At 37.1% G+C, this 17272-nt stretch overlaps 4 protein-coding genes and 2 pseudogenes across 7 annotated transcripts; 5 read left to right on the top strand and 1 right to left on the bottom strand.

The window, feature by feature from the left end:
- The first annotated feature begins 4 nt into the window (after positions 1-4).
- LOC109128341 (putative glucan endo-1,3-beta-glucosidase BG4 pseudogene) lies at positions 5-431 on the top strand (annotated as a pseudogene).
- A 78-nt stretch (positions 432-509) lies between these two features.
- LOC109128340 (putative glucan endo-1,3-beta-glucosidase BG4 pseudogene) lies at positions 510-1334 on the top strand (annotated as a pseudogene). The gene has a single exon (XR_015578583.1). The product of XR_015578583.1 is annotated as a putative glucan endo-1,3-beta-glucosidase BG4 pseudogene (transcript).
- Positions 1335-1659: 325 nt separating this feature from the next.
- LOC109124583 (protein LATERAL BRANCHING OXIDOREDUCTASE 1) lies at positions 1660-3317 on the bottom strand. Of its 2 annotated transcripts, none has more exons than XM_010456041.3 (4): positions 2879-3317; positions 2532-2779; positions 2140-2467; positions 1660-2032 (listed from the first exon to the last, which is right to left on the bottom strand). In XM_010456041.3, the coding sequence occupies exons 1-4, from the start codon at positions 3110-3112 to the stop codon at positions 1796-1798; spliced, it is 1047 nt and encodes a 348-aa protein (XP_010454343.1). In that variant the 5' UTR covers positions 3113-3317; the 3' UTR covers positions 1660-1795. The 2 variants fall into 2 exon arrangements, with proteins under 2 accessions (XP_010454343.1, XP_010454345.1); XM_010456043.3 differs by having other exon boundaries at positions 2532-2695; positions 2879-3265.
- A 1425-nt stretch (positions 3318-4742) lies between these two features.
- On the top strand, positions 4743-9402 carry LOC104736113 (putative anion transporter 6, chloroplastic). Of its 2 annotated transcripts, none has more exons than XM_010456040.3 (15): positions 4743-5360; positions 5628-5773; positions 5870-5969; positions 6172-6224; positions 6588-6662; positions 6801-6881; positions 7051-7097; positions 7254-7321; positions 7632-7747; positions 8090-8126; positions 8244-8339; positions 8544-8685; positions 8807-8859; positions 8947-9033; positions 9112-9402. In XM_010456040.3, exons 1-15 carry the CDS (start codon positions 4989-4991, stop codon positions 9214-9216), a joined length of 1578 nt encoding a protein of 525 aa, XP_010454342.1. In that variant the 5' UTR covers positions 4743-4988; the 3' UTR covers positions 9217-9402. The 2 variants fall into 2 exon arrangements, 1 of the variants encoding a protein (XP_010454342.1); XR_015578520.1 differs by having other exon boundaries at positions 4753-5360; positions 8239-8339.
- A 1154-nt stretch (positions 9403-10556) lies between these two features.
- Positions 10557-11598, top strand: LOC104736112 (uncharacterized). Its single transcript, XM_010456039.2, has one exon. The coding sequence runs from the start codon at positions 10687-10689 to the stop codon at positions 11200-11202; it is 516 nt and encodes a 171-aa protein (XP_010454341.1). The 5' UTR covers positions 10557-10686; the 3' UTR covers positions 11203-11598.
- Positions 11599-12924: 1326 nt separating this feature from the next.
- Positions 12925-17149, top strand: LOC104736110 (protein PHOX3). The gene is made up of 3 exons (XM_010456038.3): positions 12925-16101; positions 16182-16393; positions 16714-17149. Exons 1-2 carry the CDS (start codon positions 13482-13484, stop codon positions 16340-16342), a joined length of 2781 nt encoding a protein of 926 aa, XP_010454340.2. The 5' UTR covers positions 12925-13481; the 3' UTR covers positions 16343-16393; positions 16714-17149.
- Positions 17150-17272: the final 123 nt, after the last annotated feature.

The raw sequence follows: 17272 nt of genomic DNA, 5'->3' as shown, positions 1-17272 counted from the left end.
AAAGATGCCTTTTGATAACGTTATATTTCGAACTTCGATGACCCCCTTGTTTTTACAACATATTAATGAATTAACTAAAGTAAAAAAAAAACAACCTCCCATCTCCACCCAATGTTATCAGCTTTTACAAGTCATTAGGGATTACCAAAATCCGAATCTCCGACCCCAACACTGAGGTTCTGAACGCCTTACGTGGCCACCGTGATATTCAAGTCATCGTAGGTGTTAAGGACCAAGATCGCGCTGCTCTTGCCGAGAGCGAAGATGCTGTTAAGAACTGGTTCTCCACCAACATCGAGCCTTACTTAGCCGACGTAAACATCACGGTCATCACCATCGGTAACGAAGTCATCCCGGGACCAATCGGTCCTCACGTGTTTCCCGTTGTGCAGTCTCTCACCAGCCTTCTCAAGTCCAGGAACTTACTGTAGAGAATATGTGTTGTGTGTTATTCATAGAGTTTGTACAGACATATATATACAAGACTGCTAGAAGAGGATACTCTAGGTTAATCTAATTACAGAACATTCATAAAGCTATTCAATCAAATATTGTGTCTTGATTGCATATCTCAATCATATCTTGCATATCTCTGTCATATCACTAACACTTACCCATCTCTATAAGCACCGTAGTGGCTATGTCTAACCTCGAGCAATCTTACCCACCTTCCGCTGGATCCTTCTCTCCCCAAGCTCGTGAACAACTAGTTCCTGTGCTCAAGTTCTTGTCTCAAACCAACACGCCTATCTTCGTCAACATCTACCCTTACTTCGCTTACGTGTCCGATCCCATCAACATCAAGCTCGACTACGCCATCTTCAACAATAAACATGTCGCTTTCCAGGACGGGCTAATGAAATATACAAACCTGTTTGATGCCATCTTCGACGCTTTCGTGTGGGCAATGAAGAAGGAGGGAGTGATGGATTTACCTATGGTGGTGTCCGAGACCGGATGGCCTTCCCACGGTAACGGGGAGATGACAACGCGTTACATCGCTTCTACATACAACAGAAACTTTGTCAAACATGTTGAAAGTGGTGCAGGGACGCCCAAGAGGCCAAACAGTAGCATTGAAGGGTATTTATTCGCGACGTTTAACGAGAATCAGAAACCAGAAGGCACTGAACAGAACTTTGGGTTGTACTATCCTACTAATATGAAGCCTATCTACAAGATGTTTTGATTATTTAGATTCTTCTTGATTCTTAGAATTTCACTAAGTTTTAAAACTCTATTAGTTATTATAGAGTGTGACAATAATAAGTCTATTCTATAGGATTTTGTTTTTCTTTTGATAATGAGATCTTTATGTGTTTTGGAAATATAAACTTCGGACCTTTGTGATCTGCAACGCAGCACAATGCAGCCTCACAGATAGTTAAGTATTTTTTATCTGTGAACCAAAAAGAATCTTGAAAAGTATTTACAGATGATTGCAGCTTCGATATGTCTTCGACCCTATTGATAATAATTATAGTAGAGCTCCACATGCTTCTTGATTTTCTCATAGACAAGTCAGAAGGATTCTCTCTGGTGTGCTCTTTAATGGTTTTCTTCCCCAGTTGGGTCTCAGAGTTCTCATGGGATGTAAATGGACCAATTAGCCTCTTAGTGTTAACTCTGTTTTAGTGTTAATGTGTTTTCAAGTAGCAGTTGATACGGGAAAATCCACTTTTGACTCTCTATTGTTTTAGAAATGCAACAGAGACACAACGCAGCCTTACATATTCTAACAAAACAAAGCAACAAATTCGATTATGAAACGAAAGAGACCATTTGAAAAGTAGTTTCAGATCAACGCAGCTTCCATTGGTCTTCGACCCTGTTGATAGTACTGGAAGTAGAGCTCCACGTACTTCTTAACTGTTTTATACAATCTTGGTCTTGCCTCAGACACAAGCCCTTCTACAGGCTGAATCTCTTTTTCTTCACCCGGTACACAAAACGTTGCCACAGATACCCTTTCCTTTTCTTTGTTAGTCACCACCCTATGAACCGGGCTCTTGTAGATCCCATTGCTCATTATCTGAACACACACACAAGAGAGAGACAGAGAGAGAGAGAGATTATGTCAAAATTACACCAATCAATGTTTCAAAAATCATATGCATATATCTATACATGATTGATTACCTCCATCTGATCTCCAACATTGATAAGAATTGTGTCATTAACTATAGGAGCTTTATACCACTTGCCATCTTTGAGGAACTGAAGCCCTTCGACATCTTTGTCTGGTAAGAGAAGAGTAAAAGCCGAGCCATCAGCATGCGGTTTAACCCCAATAACCTTGTCCGGTCTCGGACATGGAGGATACAAGTTGAATCTTGTATCCATCGTTGCACTTTCTCCATACATGTCTAGAAAGCTATTCTCTTCTAATCCCAACGATCTAGCCATGGCCTTGAAGAACTTCTCAACCACTACCCGTTGCTTCATTGTGTATTCATCTAAAGTTTCCCTGAAGATAAGATTGTCAAAACATTGACGAACTGTTAAAACAGTAACGTATTATATGACTTTACCTGAATCCGATTGGGAGTTCAGGCCAGAACTTTAGTTTTCTCTGATCTTCAGGGTAGGTAGTGATATACAAACGGTCAATCCAATCAAGAACTTGATCCTCCCACAGAATCATGTCGTTTCCATATCCTTGCATACTACCAATGTCTCTGGCGCACTTCTGTTTCTGTTCTGTCGGAAGCGCAAAGAACTCTTTGGTTAGCTTGTAAATCTTGTCAAGAAACGCTTCTGTAATTCCATGATTCATCACCTATATGTATCCATAATAAATCAAACTCCATTATTTCACAAGAACTTCAATAAAATTTCATGACTCTGATATCATCATCATCACCAAGAAGGGTCAGACCTGAACAACGCCCCATGTAGAGAGTGCCGAGTGAAGCTTAGTCAACTCTTCTCGACCGTCTTCAGAAGCAGAGAGGAGAAGACTTAGATCGATGGCTGGAATATCCATCTCCGGAACCGGACCGTTAAGAGGTTGACTTTCCTCGTCGCCGGTGGATGCCTGGAGATATCTATCCGGTAGTCCTACGCCGGCTGCAACCACTTCTTGGACAGTCTTGAACTTTGGCTTCTCCATTGTTGCTTGCTACTGAGTTTGAGAGGATCTTGAATTTGATGAACGTTTTGGGACGAAAAAGGTTATTTAATAAGACCATCCATACACGATCTTGACTTTGTCGTTGGTTTGGCATTTTCTAAAGCCAAAAAGGCTTAAAGATAACACTATTTTAATATGACAGAAGAAGCAAGTTGCCCAGTTATAAGATGCGTTTTGATAACGTGATATTTCGAACTTCGATGACTTGTTTTTACAACATACAAATTAATTAATTAAAGTCTAAAAATCAACCTTCCAAAAAAACTGAGAATAAAACTTGTATACTGTACAGAAAAGTTGTTACAAGATAGTTCAAAACTGTAAAAAAGAGTTATATTTCAAAACTGTATAAAAAACTGAGAATAACACTTTTGTAATTGATAAATTTTAAAACTCTACATCAGCTTTGTACCACTTTGTAAAGTGGTTACCGGTCACTAACTATAAGTCTAACATGATAAAAATTCAAGTGTAGCATTAAAAAAAGGATATTAGCGAGGAATGTCATTATTCCCCAAAATCTTGTCTAAAATGCCAATTTCATTTTGTCTTCTACGAAATGCCATTTTTACACATGAGAAGAGATGTAATATGACCAAATTAGCCTTACCTTATTATCTGATAATTTTGTCGGTGGACCAAATACATAACCAAAGGTATATGTCCACCCAATGTCAATTTTGTCTTCTTCATGGTGGACACGTTTAACTCATACTCTCTATTGCAGGTCCGATCCCGGATTGCCTCCGGTAGACCAAATCGAGAATCAAAGGTAGATGCCCACCATTTGTTTTTCATATTGTGGTTTTTTTTATGTCATTCATTGTCAATCTTGTCTTCTTCATGGTGGACAAGTTTAAATCATCCTCTCTATTGCAGGTCCGATCACGTGTTGCCTTCGGTGGACCAAATGGAGAATCAAAGGTACATGTCCACCACTACATGTCCACCACTCTTTCATGTTGTTATGTTTTTATGCAATCCATTGTCAATCTTGTCTTCTTCATGGTTGTTTCATGATGGACAACTTTAACTCATCCTCTCCATTGCAGACCCGATCCCGGTTTGCTTTCGGTGGACCAACTCGAAAATCAAAGGTAGATGTCCACCATTTGTTTTTTATGTTGTGATGGTTTTATGTCATTGTCAATCTTATCTTCTTCATTGTGGACAAGTTTACTAATTATTTAAATCGAAAATCGCTTATTAAATTGAAACTATGAGTAAGAGCAAAATGGTATTTCGTTGAACAGCTTGTGACAGGCAGGAAAAGGTTTCGACGAAACTGACATTGGAGAGGAAGAATATTACTATTCATGGCATCACGGAAGACAATTTTCCCTTAAGAAAACTGAAGCGACTGTTCCATTAGTATTTTGGACATTTTTTTGATGTAATTGAGTTTTTCAAATCAAACCAAAACAATCTTATAACTTCCACGTTTTAAATTCAAACAGAATAAAATTAAGAAAATTCAAAATTCTGAAAACAAAACTCAGACCACAAAATATTGTCAATTGTCAATGAATTGAAACCATCAAAACATTTAATTATCTAATTTACATATTTTGTTTTTTATTGTATGTATTTGTATTTTATCTTGTTATTCAAACCGGTCCACATAAACATTTTCTAATCACTATTTTAATCTCACCGTATGTTGGGAAAAAAAAGAAAAGAAAAAAAAAAGAGTATGACAAAGTAAAGCTTTTGATACGGCAGAAGCAGTGAGCCACACAAGCTGCTTCTTCTTCTGCTCCACCGTGTCCTCCTCTCTCCCTCTTCTTCTTCTTCTCTTCATTCTCCATTTTGCTTCTTCTTCTTCTTCTCTCTCTTTCTCTCTCTGACACCAACAATGGCGAGACTTACCTTGAGACCACACAATCACCTCTTCACCTCCTCCTCCTCTCCTATCCACGCACATAATCAACCTTTCCTCTCCCTCTACACCATCTTCCCCCACCGTAATTACCACAATCCTCTTCTTAAATCAAGGGTTAAGTGCTCCGCCAGTGGTACTGAACGAGTCAGAGAGAGCAAGAAGCTTCCTCCTAAGAACCCTATCGAAGACCCTAAACCTCAGCTTACGGTTCCGAGTTCCGATTCCGAAATTTTGAGTACGGAAACGGGCTTGGAACAGAATTGGCCTCCATGGAAAAACGTACCTCAGAGATATAAGCTTATCGGCGCTACTTCCCTCGCCTTTGTTATCTGCAATATGGACAAGGTTTCTCCTTTTTTAATTTGAACAAAAATTTCATTTTTTTTTCTCTTATGGGAAATTCTGGTATGGTTTTAGGTTAGCTTACATGAGATAATATGATCATGGTGTTGTGACTTTTGACTTTGGTAAAGTAAAGGCGTAGTTTTTATTAGTAGGTGATTTATGGTAATGATATGAACAGATGAATTTGTGAAGGAGATAGATGATGATTGTAAGGAGTACGGACCATATCATTTGACTAAAGTATATTGTGTGGTGAGAATTTTTCAGGTGAACTTGAGTATTGCTATAATACCAATGTCACACCAGTTTGGGTGGAGCTCGTCTGTGGCCGGCCTGGTCCAGTCATCTTTCTTTTGGGGTTATGCCTTGAGTCAGTTGCCTGGAGGCTGGCTTTCCAAGATTTTTGGGGGCAGGTTTGTTTTCTTTCATTAGGCTCCTCCAAGTTTTGCTGTAAGGACTGATTTTGTCTCAATGTATTCCTTCATTTTTATTAATTTTTCCTAATGCAGAAAAGTACTTGAGATTGGTGTATTTACATGGTCCTTTGCTACAGCTCTTGTTCCGCTGCTTGCTGGATTCATGCCTGGTTTAATCTTTTCTCGGATTTTGGTAAGCCTGTTCACATGTTTATCGCATCACTTATTAGTGCAATCACTCTGATTTTAGAGGCATTCTTTTGTTACTAATTCCGTAGTTCTTCAAACTTGTAATGAATTGACTACACTCTTAAACTCTTTCCTTCCCCTTCCCCCCCACCCTGCTCTAGCCTTACAATATGTCTTTGTCTTAACACAGAGATTTGTAACTCCAGGTGGGAATAGGAGAAGGTGTATCCCCATCAGCTGCGACAGACCTTATTGCCAGGCATGTATTAATCTGGAGAAAATTTGAAGAGTGCTCATAGTTACTTATATATAGCTGATATGTGTTAACTGCTTATGCAGCGTTCTCTTTTTGTTTTTCTAAAGAAAAAAAAGTAGTTCAGAATCTAGATATGAGAATCTAATGAAATCCATATGTTTCCCTGGTTGTTCTTTCGACTCCCATGGGCATATTAGTATTCGGGAACTGGACCTTTTTTACTTACGGAAACCCTTTCCTTACTAACGTTGAAATTATGTATACATGCATTTAGTCCATTGATGCTTAAAATTATGGCTGGGTGCTTTATAGCTTTTAGCCCCCTTTTTTCATATCCTGATTGTGCCATACAATTGCTGGGTACAGGACGATACCTGTTAAGGAGCGCTCAAGGGCAGTAGGCTTTGTTTTCGGAGGACTGAGTTTGGGAAGTGTTTTGGGGTATGGTTTTCTTGATGTGATACTTAAAGTTTTAAACTACAGAAGTTATTAGTATGTGGTTTTATTTGGATAATACTCTAACTAAGACCAATTCTCAGTTATGAGACTTGCACGGACCTAACGTTATTATCCTTGCAGGCTTCTCTTGGCTCCTCCCATTATCGAAACCTTCAATTGGGAATCTGTCTTTTACTTGTTTGGTCTCCTTGGTGTTGGCTGGTAAGTCTAATCGATTGATGACTACACACTTTCACAACATTGTTGTGTTCTGAGTTCTGACTATTCTTCTACATCAAATGAGAATAGATTGAGTGCTGACTATTCTTCGCCATGCCGGCATCACATTTTAGTATATCTGTGTTCTCATTTTTCTCCCTATATGTTGAAGGTTCGTCGGGTTTCAGTTTCTTAATAAAGAAGAAGTTTCATATGAAGGTGGTTTCTCCTTCCTTTTCCTTATTCAAACTTAATTTCATCTTGAAACAGGGAGCTTAGATGTATCATAGTTGTATTTATTACACATTTACTTACTGTGTCGTTTTGTCCAAGATTTAAACACCAATTACAATCAAGATTCCCTTTGTTTGATAGGTAATGAGATCTCTACTTCGCATAAATCAGAAAACACTACACAGGAAGAGATGGGGAACTCATTGAAGGTTAGTCTTCTTCTAATGTTATGCCTATGTATGGCTTTTTCTTTATTTCACTTCTAATTGATGAGGTTGAATTTAACGAACGTTCACTTTGTCAAGCCTACTGTTTCTACTGTAAATACGTAGTTGCAATATATATAGTAGGAGCATTGCATAACCCTCTCACGAAGGTGGAGTAGGATTACATTCACTTGGTTCAAAACCATGTCCCCTAAAATGGTGCCAAAATGGCCTGCAAAAAAAATGGTTTTAAAACCCCAAAAACTTATAGTTTGCTTTAGGTCGTTCTTCATTTTTGGGTATCTTACTACAGGAGATTCCATGGAAGTCGTTTTTCCAAAGCTCAGCTGTTTGGGCGATGATATACACTCACTTTTGTGGAAGTTGGGGTCACTACACCTGTTTATCTTGGCTACCTACTTATTTCAGGTAATTGCGTGTTCCTGTTGACCATGATAGATTTTACTGGGCAATGCTGTAGCTGATCCATTTGTTTGAAAGTCTATCTATGTGCAGTTTGAAATTCTAAGATTTTTAACTTAATTTGTACAAGATGTGTTCTTCTTTCAAGACCTAATTGATGCTTGATGTATTTTGTGGTTTCATGGCTCATATTTTCTGATATAAATTCTCCGGGCCTATGATTTAGATGAAACTACATTTAAATTGTTTCTCTAAAACAAACAGTTATGGCTATAGCAGTATTCTTTCTCTTTGTTCTGTATCTTTGTTGATGAAGAGATTAATTTTGATCATACTTCCGGTATGCAGTGAGGCACTGGATCTAAATTTGACAGAAGCTGCTTGGGTAAGTATAAAACTATCTTTTATATTCTGTTTTCCCTGGAATATTAAAAAGTCAGCTCAGCTTGCATTTTGCAAAGGTATAACATTATGAAATTTAATATGTGGGTATGAAGATCAGGTTTCCATCCTTCCTCCACTAGCTTCGATTGTCGTGACAAGTCTTGCTTCACAATTTGCTGACTACTTAATAACAAATGGAGTTGAGACTACCACGGTATTAAATCACATCTCTTTTCTTTGTATGTACCTAGCCCTTGTAACAAACCAAAAGGGTCTTAACATGCAGCCTCTTGCAGATCTATTATTTTATACGCAATTATCGTAGTGTTTACTTTATTCCCTTTTCTCATTTTGCACCAGTTATCTAGATCAACTTGTGTCATTTTGATTTGTAAACTCCTTGGGAATTGCCATGTAGGTCCGAAAGATTTGTCAAACTATTGCGTTTGTGTCACCAGCGATATGCATGACACTTTCATCTGTGGACATTGGATTGCCACCATGGGAAATTGTAGGAATCTTGACAGCAGGCTTGGCCCTATCAAGTTTTGCTTTATCAGGTAACTGGAGATATCTATTTTTCTGTCCTCCGTCAAGAATCTTCAAGTAACATTATGTTAAGAAGATGCACCTGAAAGGGTTTATTGCACCGGAATGACAAGCACCATGGTTTTTTGACAGGACTTTATTGTACTCATCAGGATATCTCACCCGAATATGCAAGCATACTTCTGGTATATATAGTTCTTATTCATAAACCATATGAGCCTTGTTTGATGCCAACTCTAAACAAGTCAGGTGATTATTTTTTATTATTTTAGGGTCTTACCAACACAGTGGGGGCAGTACCTGGAATTGTAGGTGTGGCCTTAACTGGCTTTCTCCTGGACTCGACCCATTCTTGGACTGTAAGTTGCTAACCTTATATTGATTGACATTCAGTAATCTTCATTAATTAGTAACTCAATGTTCTGATTAACGCGTAGATGTCTCTATTCGTGCCATCAATATTCTTCTATGTAACGGGGACTATTGTATGGTTGGCATTTGCTAGCAGTGAGCCTCAGACGTTCACTAAGGAAGATTCATAGGTTTTGTTTTTCAACTTTTTTTTTTTGGGAAAAGAAAAAGACATGTAGACTTTTATTATTGTATAGGTAAAAGGAATGGTAAATTTTGGCAAAAACGAAAAGAGCAGTGGTAATTTTGTTCACTGCCTTATCCTGGTTTTTGCATAGTTGCAAATGAATTGAAAAACCCAAAGTGTTAATGGTAAAGCGTGTGCATCTGTCTCGATACCTTCTCTGTGGGTTATTCTTTACCTTCTCTGTTTAACGATAAAATGGTAAATCTTTAACTAATCTTTTGAGGTCAAAAAAAAAAAAAAAAAAAAATGGTAAATCTTTAACATCATCAATTTATGAAGTACCATCGTATAGGAGGATCTTGTATCAGATAGCCAATGTTCAAGAAAGTGCTAAACGGTATCAGGGCGGTGATTTAGCGTCTAGAACGCTTAGTCGGGGCTTACACGATTTTTAGGTGGTTTAGGCATTTACAACATAAAATATTATATATATAAAATTATACAAAAATATATGTTATAAAGATAAAAAAATATATAAATTATACACAAAAGTAAGAAAAATATATTTATTTAAGTTATATTAACAACATATACGTGTTTATAATTACGTCTATAGATATAAAACACAATAATTTAAATATATGTAATTTAAAAATTAAAAATAAATATTAAAATAAAATTTATATAATTTTAAGCGGTTTAAGCGGTCATTTAGGCGTTTGCTGAACATCTAGCGCCTATACGGTGCCTAGGCGGTGGCCTACTGCTTTATTGAACAATGCATATAGCAAATTACAGTATCAGAAATAGCTCTGGATAATATTAGCTTTATAATTGATAGTGGATAATATTAACATTATCTTGTGGTATGTATGGCTTATGACTTGAGTCATTTTTATCTAAACGATAATTAAAGATAAATAAAAGTTTAGATCATTAAAATATTCTAAAATATTAGAGATAAGAATATGCTATTTAAAAAACCACTGGTGATTAATCTATATCATAACAATAAGAACAGTATATATATATATATATATATTTATTATATAGGAGTGAGCAACTAATAACTTCAACATTTGTCTACATACACACATTAATTAAAAAATTCCACCATGAACACTTGAATATTCAACAAACTTATTAAAAGGTAACTGTAAAGTGTAAATGTAAAAGGTATCAAAGTATTCAAGAAAAAAAGTTTACAATACATAGTAATTAATAAAGGAAACATTAAATGACAGTATTGACCCTGGTCACGATTTTGCAACCGCCAGAGATCTCTACGTATATAGGATTAGATAGACCGACCCCATAAATAGATATGATGCGAATCACACGGGACTCTCTCTATCCTCTTCTTCTTCTTCCAATACTTTAATTCCTAACATTTAACTCCAAAAACACAAACTAACCAAACCAAAACGCTTCTCTCCTCTCTCTCTCATCCATCTCTTCACTGCACACAGTAATAATGGCGTCTACTGGAAGATCAAGCCGATCAGTTCTTCGTCCTCTCTCTTCTTCCCAGAGATTACACAATCACCATCGTCAACGATCTCCTTCTCCTTGCAACAATCTCAACCTCCGTTTAAAGTTCCCCAACAAACCCTCCTCCCCCGTCGTCGCTCTTTCTTCTAATAACCATCATCAGAAGAGAAAGTGTTTGTGTTCTCCTACGACGCACCCTGGTTCGTTCCGGTGCGCTTTTCACCGCCGGTTAGAACACGAGAGATCCAAAACCCTAGCTTCTTCGAACCGCGGTGATGATAATAATAATAATAATACGATGAGGGTTAGTGTTGGGTTGAATCTGAGGAAGCTGGCGTTGATTAATTCGCTTGCCAAGATTGGTAGTGTTGAGGCGGAGAGATTTAGGACATGTTTAGCGGCGAATCTTGTTAAACCGTCGTCTTTTCATGACATTCGCCGTCCTGAGTTCCGTCCTCGTCTCAGTCGCTTCTACGAATTGCATAAAGATCAAGATTAACAAGGAGTTAGCTAGGTTTTCTTGATTTCCTTTTATTTTCTTGCGTACGAAGAAATATTTTTTTTTTAGGGTTTTCTTTGGGCGCAGTGTATTGATGAACTAATTTTTGTGTAGATATTAGGACTTGATTTTAGTGTCGCCAGTGTGCTCGAATTCTTCCTTACTTTTTCATTAGAATTTTTCCTAATGCAATTGGTGTAATTAGGAGTTTAGGAATTATGGATGATCTTCTTCTCTATCTCAAGCAAATTCGCTGAATCTATTAGCTTTACTAAGCATGTTTTTGTTGGAGTCAAACTCGACTTATTGGGTATGTGCGACTTTATTATATGAAGTTTCTATTTTCTTTGTTTTATTCAGAGAGACATGTGAATAAAAATATGAGTTCTTTCGAATGTGTTTTTTTCCATTAAGGATTGAGGATGATGCAAATTTTGTTCCACATTCTCTTTTAAACGCAGAAAGAGGAAAGAAAAGATACTGAGAATCGATTGCAAAGCCAAGTTTTGATAAAAATATTATAACTGAATTTGAATAGTTTCTTGCAAGTGGAAGTTGGGGATACAAATTTAACCTGTAGAAGAGGTAAACAAAACAGAGATTTACACTCTGAAATTAAGTCGTCGGTATGTATAAATTATAGTTTTGTTTGATAGTAGCTAGGATATCATCATAATGAGTTGAGAATAGATGGGGAACGAGCTAAAAAAATTGATAACGTCATCTAAATCTGAGTTTGAGCTACCTCATTCAACAATGAATTATGATGTCTCTTGTGTGTTCTTGATTATAAATTGGTGGCCAAATTTGCAATGGTGTCGGAGTTTATATGCAGATTGTGACGAATTAGTGGTAGCACATTACTAGATAGCCCATAGTGTGACGGTAAAAATAGTGGTGATATATATGTGACAAGAAACCAAATTATACGTGGTAGATCACCACTAACTTGCAAATGACAATTAAAACACAACTTGCCTAAACACTACCAACGTTGTAATCTTAAATTAAAGCCACACTAGTTGTTTTTTTTTTTTTTTTTTGTGAGCTTTGCGTTTCCCATCGTCATTTACATCCGAATAAGACTCCACCAAAAATCGATCAATTGGAATATCTCTAGTTTTTGGATTTTTTTTTTTGTTAATTTATTCACCAACTTGCATGGTTGGACCATGCTTTCATCTATAAGATTATGTTGCAAAAAGATAAAAGTGAATAAATTCAAACAATGAAAAAGTATGATGTCCAAAAACAAAAAAAAAAATAATAATAATGAAAAAGTATAAATTGAATACAAATTCTTGATATTCTCAAACATAAGATTCCGATCAAGAACATAAGCTAATCTTAAAAAAACATATGGAACTTGGAAGTCAAGAAGTGTTGGAACTTTTTACACATTTTATTTCACATAAACTTGTAACAAGATGGTCTCTTTGGCAATCACTAACCATTAGAAAAAGAAAAAAAATTAAAAATAAAGACCATCACAGTAAATAGAACACATGAATTCTTGGTTTAAACTGTAAAGCGTTTTCTAACATCATCATAATTCATACAACAACAACATTAACGTACACATAAACAAAATTAATGGAGTCATCATAAACAAAAACAGAATTAATAAACAACATTCCCGAAGTATTTAATTCGTTGTAAAGTGTAAAGATTCGACACGTGTCAACAAAGTGGGATTTGATTCGATTTATCTTCTTCTTCGTCATACCTTTTCCGAATTTACTAGATTTTTAATGAAATATATTGTTATGTTAGTATAAATTAAAAATGGGGGGGTTGGAGGCTGAAACGAGTCGTCGTGGCTTTACGACAAAGCTATCCTCGTTACAGATGTGCAGAGCCACATGGTCCAATCTTCTTCTTCCTCTTTCATTTTCTTTTTTAACATCGTCTTCTTCTTCATCCTCCCCTCATATTTTTTTCCGCAAAATTTTCAAATCTCTTTCTCGAGAAAACCCGTTTAATCTTCCCACACACAGCTCCAGGGGAAATTGCCGTTTAGGGATCTCGATTCATAAGAGGCAGACACACGTTTCGTGTTCTATCTATCTTTTGTAATCCCTTAGGGCTTTTGTAAATTATATATACTCTAATATATCGTGTGCACTGTTTTATTACCAGACCCTTGTGATATCTATTAGCTGTTTGGTTAGTTTCTCTTAGAATCCCCCGGCATAGAATCGTCTTCTCATGTAGTAGCGATCCTTGGTAAAAAAAATTTGGAATCTTTCTCTCGTTGTTTTGCTTCTGGGGGATTTGAAATGGAGAAGCAGGATGGGGAGAAATCTATAGATGCTTCTGAAACTAGCCAAAGTCAATTACTGGATGATGATGATTCAAAGGTTGAAGTTTTTGATTCTGTTTTGAAAGCCATGGAGAAACAGAATGAGGAGATATCTACAGATGCTGCTGAAACTAGCCAAAGTCAATTAGTGGTTGATGATGATTCAAAGATTGATACTTTTGATTCTGTTTCGAAAGCCATGGAGAAGCACGATGAGGAGAGATTTACAGACGCTGCTGCAACTAGCCAAAGTCCATCAGCAGATGATGATTCAAAGGTTGAAGTTTTTGATTGTGTTTCGAAAGCCATGGAAAATCAGAATGAGGAAAAAACTGCAGATGCTGCTGAAACTAGCCAAAGTCAATCAGTGGATGACGATCCAAAGGTTGGAACTTTTGATTGTGTTTTGAAACCCATGGAGAAGCAGGATGAGGAGAAATCTACAGATGCTGCTGAAACTAGCCAAAGTCAATCAGTGGATGATGATGATTCAAAGGCTGATACTTCTGATTTTGTCTTGCAATCTACGGAGAAGCAGAATGAAGAGAAATCTACAGACGCTGCTGAAACTAGCCAAAGTCAATCAGTGAATGATGATTTAAAGGTTGATACTTTTGATTGTGTTTTGAAATCCATGGAGAAGCAGATTGAGGAGAAATCTACAGATGCTGCTGAGACTAGCCATAGTCAGTTAGTGGATGATGGTTCAAAGGTTGAAACTTTTGATTTTGTTTTGAAAGCACAAGGGTTGAAAGAAGCAGGGAACAAGCTGTTTCAGAAGAGAGATTATTATGGTGCAATGTTTAAATATGGTGAAGCAATCAAGATACTCCCTAAGGATCATGTAGAGGTTTCTCATGTTCGGGCTAATATGGCTTCTTGTTATATGCAATTGGAACCTGGCGAGTTTGCCAAAGCCATTCATGAATGTGATTTAGCACTTAGTGTTACTCCTGATTATAGCAAAGCACTGTTGAAGAGGGCTAGATGTTATGAGGCTTTGAATAAGTTGGATTTGGCGTTGAAAGATGTTTGTATGGTTTCGAAGCTGGATCCAAAGAATCCTATGGCATCTGAAATTTCTGACAAGCTTAAGAGAACTTTAGAGAGCAAAGGGTTAACGGTCAAAGATTCCGTGATAGAGTTGCCTCCAGATTATGTTGAACCTGTTGAGGCTTCCCCTGCACTGTGGGCTAAACTTCGCAAGGCACGAGTGAAGAAAATTAAAAAGAGCAATCAAGTGCAAGAGAAGAGCGAGGGCGATAACGTAGAGACAAAGCAGAAGAATAACAACAATCTTGCAGCTGATGAGGGCAAGGAAAAGGTTATCGATAAGCAGAATAAAAAGAAAGTAAAAGGGAACGAGCAGTCGGAGAAGAGAAGTGATACGAGCAAGGAACAGGAAAAAGTAATAATTGAGGAGAAACTTTTGGAGATAAGTGGTGAAAATGTAAACATGGCTGTGAAATTCGTATACTCTGATGACATAAGATTGGCTAAAGTGCCGATAAACTGCACTCTTCTTCAACTTAGGGAAGTTGTTCATGAGCGTTTCCCTGGCTTAAGGGCAGTTCATATTAAGTACAAGGACCAAGAAGGAGATTTAGTGACAATTACAACAGATGAAGAGCTAAGAATGAGTGAGGTGTCAGCAAGGGCACTGAACACTATGAGATTTTATGTAGTGGAAGTTAGTCCTGAGCAGGATCCCTTTTTTGGAAGATTAGTTGAGATGAAGAAACTCAAAATATCCGCTGATTCTTTTAAGACCAAGGTAAATGGAAAAGGTGCGTGTAAAGTTGAGGATTGGATGATCGAATTTGCTCGGCTCTTTAAGATCCAGGCCGGCGTTGATTCTGATACATGCTTGAATCTTCAAGAACTAGGGATGAAACTCAATTCAGAAGCTATGGAGGAGGTGGTAACGTCTGATGCAGCTCAAGGGCCTTTTGACAAAGCAGCTCAGCAATTCCAAGAAGTGGCAGCACGATCATTGTTAAAGTTGGGAAATGTGCACTTGTCAGGGGCACGGAAAAGGTTGAGCCTCCTACGAGGTGTTTCTGGAGAATCTGGCTCTGAACAACTCAAAACTGCTTATGAATGCGTTCAAAGGGATCACACAAAAGCAAAAGAAAATTACAAAGAGGCCATGAAAATAAAGTCGGATTTGTTTGAAGTCTTCCTGGCAGTAGGTCTGCAGCAGTTTGAGGAAGCAAGACTTTCATGGTACTATGTGCTTGTCAGTCAACTTGATTTGAAAACATGGCCATATTCAGATGTAGTACAGTTTTATCAATGCGCCGAAAGCAATATCAAAATCTCTATTGAAGTGTTAAAAAATCTGGAAACCAAGCCGGGTAGCTCAACTCAAGATAACTCAGCAAACGTAGCAGGAAGGCTAAAGTTAAAGTCAATGGTAGATATTTTATTGTGTGCTGTACTTTACGAGAGATCTATCATGGAGTACAAACTTGACCAACCATTCTGGCGAGAGAGTTTAAAAGCTGCAATGGAGAAATTTGAGTTAGCTGGAACTTGTAGGGACGATGTTGTTGCGATAATAAGTGAAGACTACGTGGCCGGCAATACATTACGAGGTACTACCTGCTCTAGCTCAATATTGATTTTGAAAAACATAACCCATGATGTTCAATATGATCCTATATCATTGCTGCAGATCTAAGGTTTCACATGGAAGAGATATTACATATATATAATGAGATAGATGAAGCAAAACAATGGAGAAATGGGATCTCTTCAGACCAGTTGGAAGATATATTAAACAGGAGGACTGCAAATATTTTTCATATGTCAAATACAGGACTTCAACGTGGTTAAAGTGGCACACAATGACTTTGGTCATTATCTTGAACAAGCTTCATTTTAAAGGTACATACCATGGTACATATATAACACTATCACGGAATTGTTAGGTCTAAGATACAAAGAGTGTTGTTGGTCAGTGTTAGGTCTGACCCTTATGTGCATTGGTTTAAGATCAATGAAATAACTTTGACCAAACTTGCATTGTCATCGTATTCTCTTTTTTTTTTTTCTTTTTTTTTTTGTGCAACCGTATTCTCTAAGTATTATATTACCAATTGCAACTGTTATAGGCAGTGCTTTTTTTGTTTGACCTGAAACGAATTGTTCACATTCTGGATGGTACTTGAGTTTTAATTCATCTAACCACATATTTATCTTTGCAGGTTTTGTCTTGTGGTATAGGATTTCAAACTCAGATTTTTGTAGAGAGAAAGAAACATATATAAACGACATATATATATGTTCTATTTTGTTTGTGTAACATTCATACGGTTGATTTAGCGAGGAGAGAAGCAAAGATATCATGCAGATTCTTCTTCTTCTTCTGTCTTAGGGTGAGTTGTGTGAGTCTTGTGACTATATTCATTGGTTTTGAGTCTTTTGACTCGTATTTCCTTTGGCGTGAGACATTCATACACAACACACCTACTTGAGTTTTACCTTCTTTTTCCTTTTCTTATGACTTCCACAAGATTTTGGTGTGGAGTCAGTCATTTTCTTGTAATTCGTTGTTACATATAAAATGTAATGATGTGTTTGTTGCGATCAGTTTGCAATTTGGATAATGATTTGAAAAAGCCACGCTTCAGTTCAGTAAAACATAATGTACAACCATTTATGTTATCTATTACTATCTTCACCTGAAATCAGAGACTGACCTCATCAATGACTCGACGAGAGAGCACATGATAGAATAAAACCACAAACCAGGGATGTAACTTC

The sequence above is a fragment of the Camelina sativa genome, chromosome 13, assembly GCF_030686135.1.
Source record: "Camelina sativa cultivar CO46 ecotype springtype chromosome 13, ASM3068613v1".
In the NCBI taxonomy this organism is placed as follows: domain Eukaryota; kingdom Viridiplantae; phylum Streptophyta; class Magnoliopsida; order Brassicales; family Brassicaceae; genus Camelina; species Camelina sativa.
This window is presented reverse-complemented; position numbering and strand designations above follow the sequence as displayed.

Bases quoted from the DNA above. Each gene is read 5' to 3' on its own strand.
- LOC104736113 (XM_010456040.3), top strand. From the start codon at position 4,989: ATGGCGAGACTTACCTTGAGACCACACAATCACCTCTTCACCTCCTCC. The intron at 6,882-7,050 runs GTAAGTCTAATC...TATATGTTGAAG, and splicing joins GGTCTCCTTGGTGTTGGCTG to GTTCGTCGGGTTTCAGTTTC. The intron at 9,034-9,111 runs GTAAGTTGCTAA...ATTAACGCGTAG, and splicing joins ACTCGACCCATTCTTGGACT to ATGTCTCTATTCGTGCCATC.
- LOC104736112 (XM_010456039.2), top strand. From the start codon at position 10,687: ATGGCGTCTACTGGAAGATCAAGCCGATCAGTTCTTCGTCCTCTCTCT.
- LOC104736110 (XM_010456038.3), top strand. From the start codon at position 13,482: ATGGAGAAGCAGGATGGGGAGAAATCTATAGATGCTTCTGAAACTAGC. The intron at 16,102-16,181 runs GTACTACCTGCT...TCATTGCTGCAG, and splicing joins GGCCGGCAATACATTACGAG to ATCTAAGGTTTCACATGGAA.
- LOC109124583 (XM_010456041.3), bottom strand. From the start codon at position 3,112: ATGGAGAAGCCAAAGTTCAAGACTGTCCAAGAAGTGGTTGCAGCCGGC. The intron at 2,780-2,878 runs GTCTGACCCTTC...GGATACATATAG, and splicing joins CTACATGGGGCGTTGTTCAG to GTGATGAATCATGGAATTAC. The intron at 2,033-2,139 runs GTAATCAATCAT...GTGTGTGTTCAG, and splicing joins ATGTTGGAGATCAGATGGAG to ATAATGAGCAATGGGATCTA.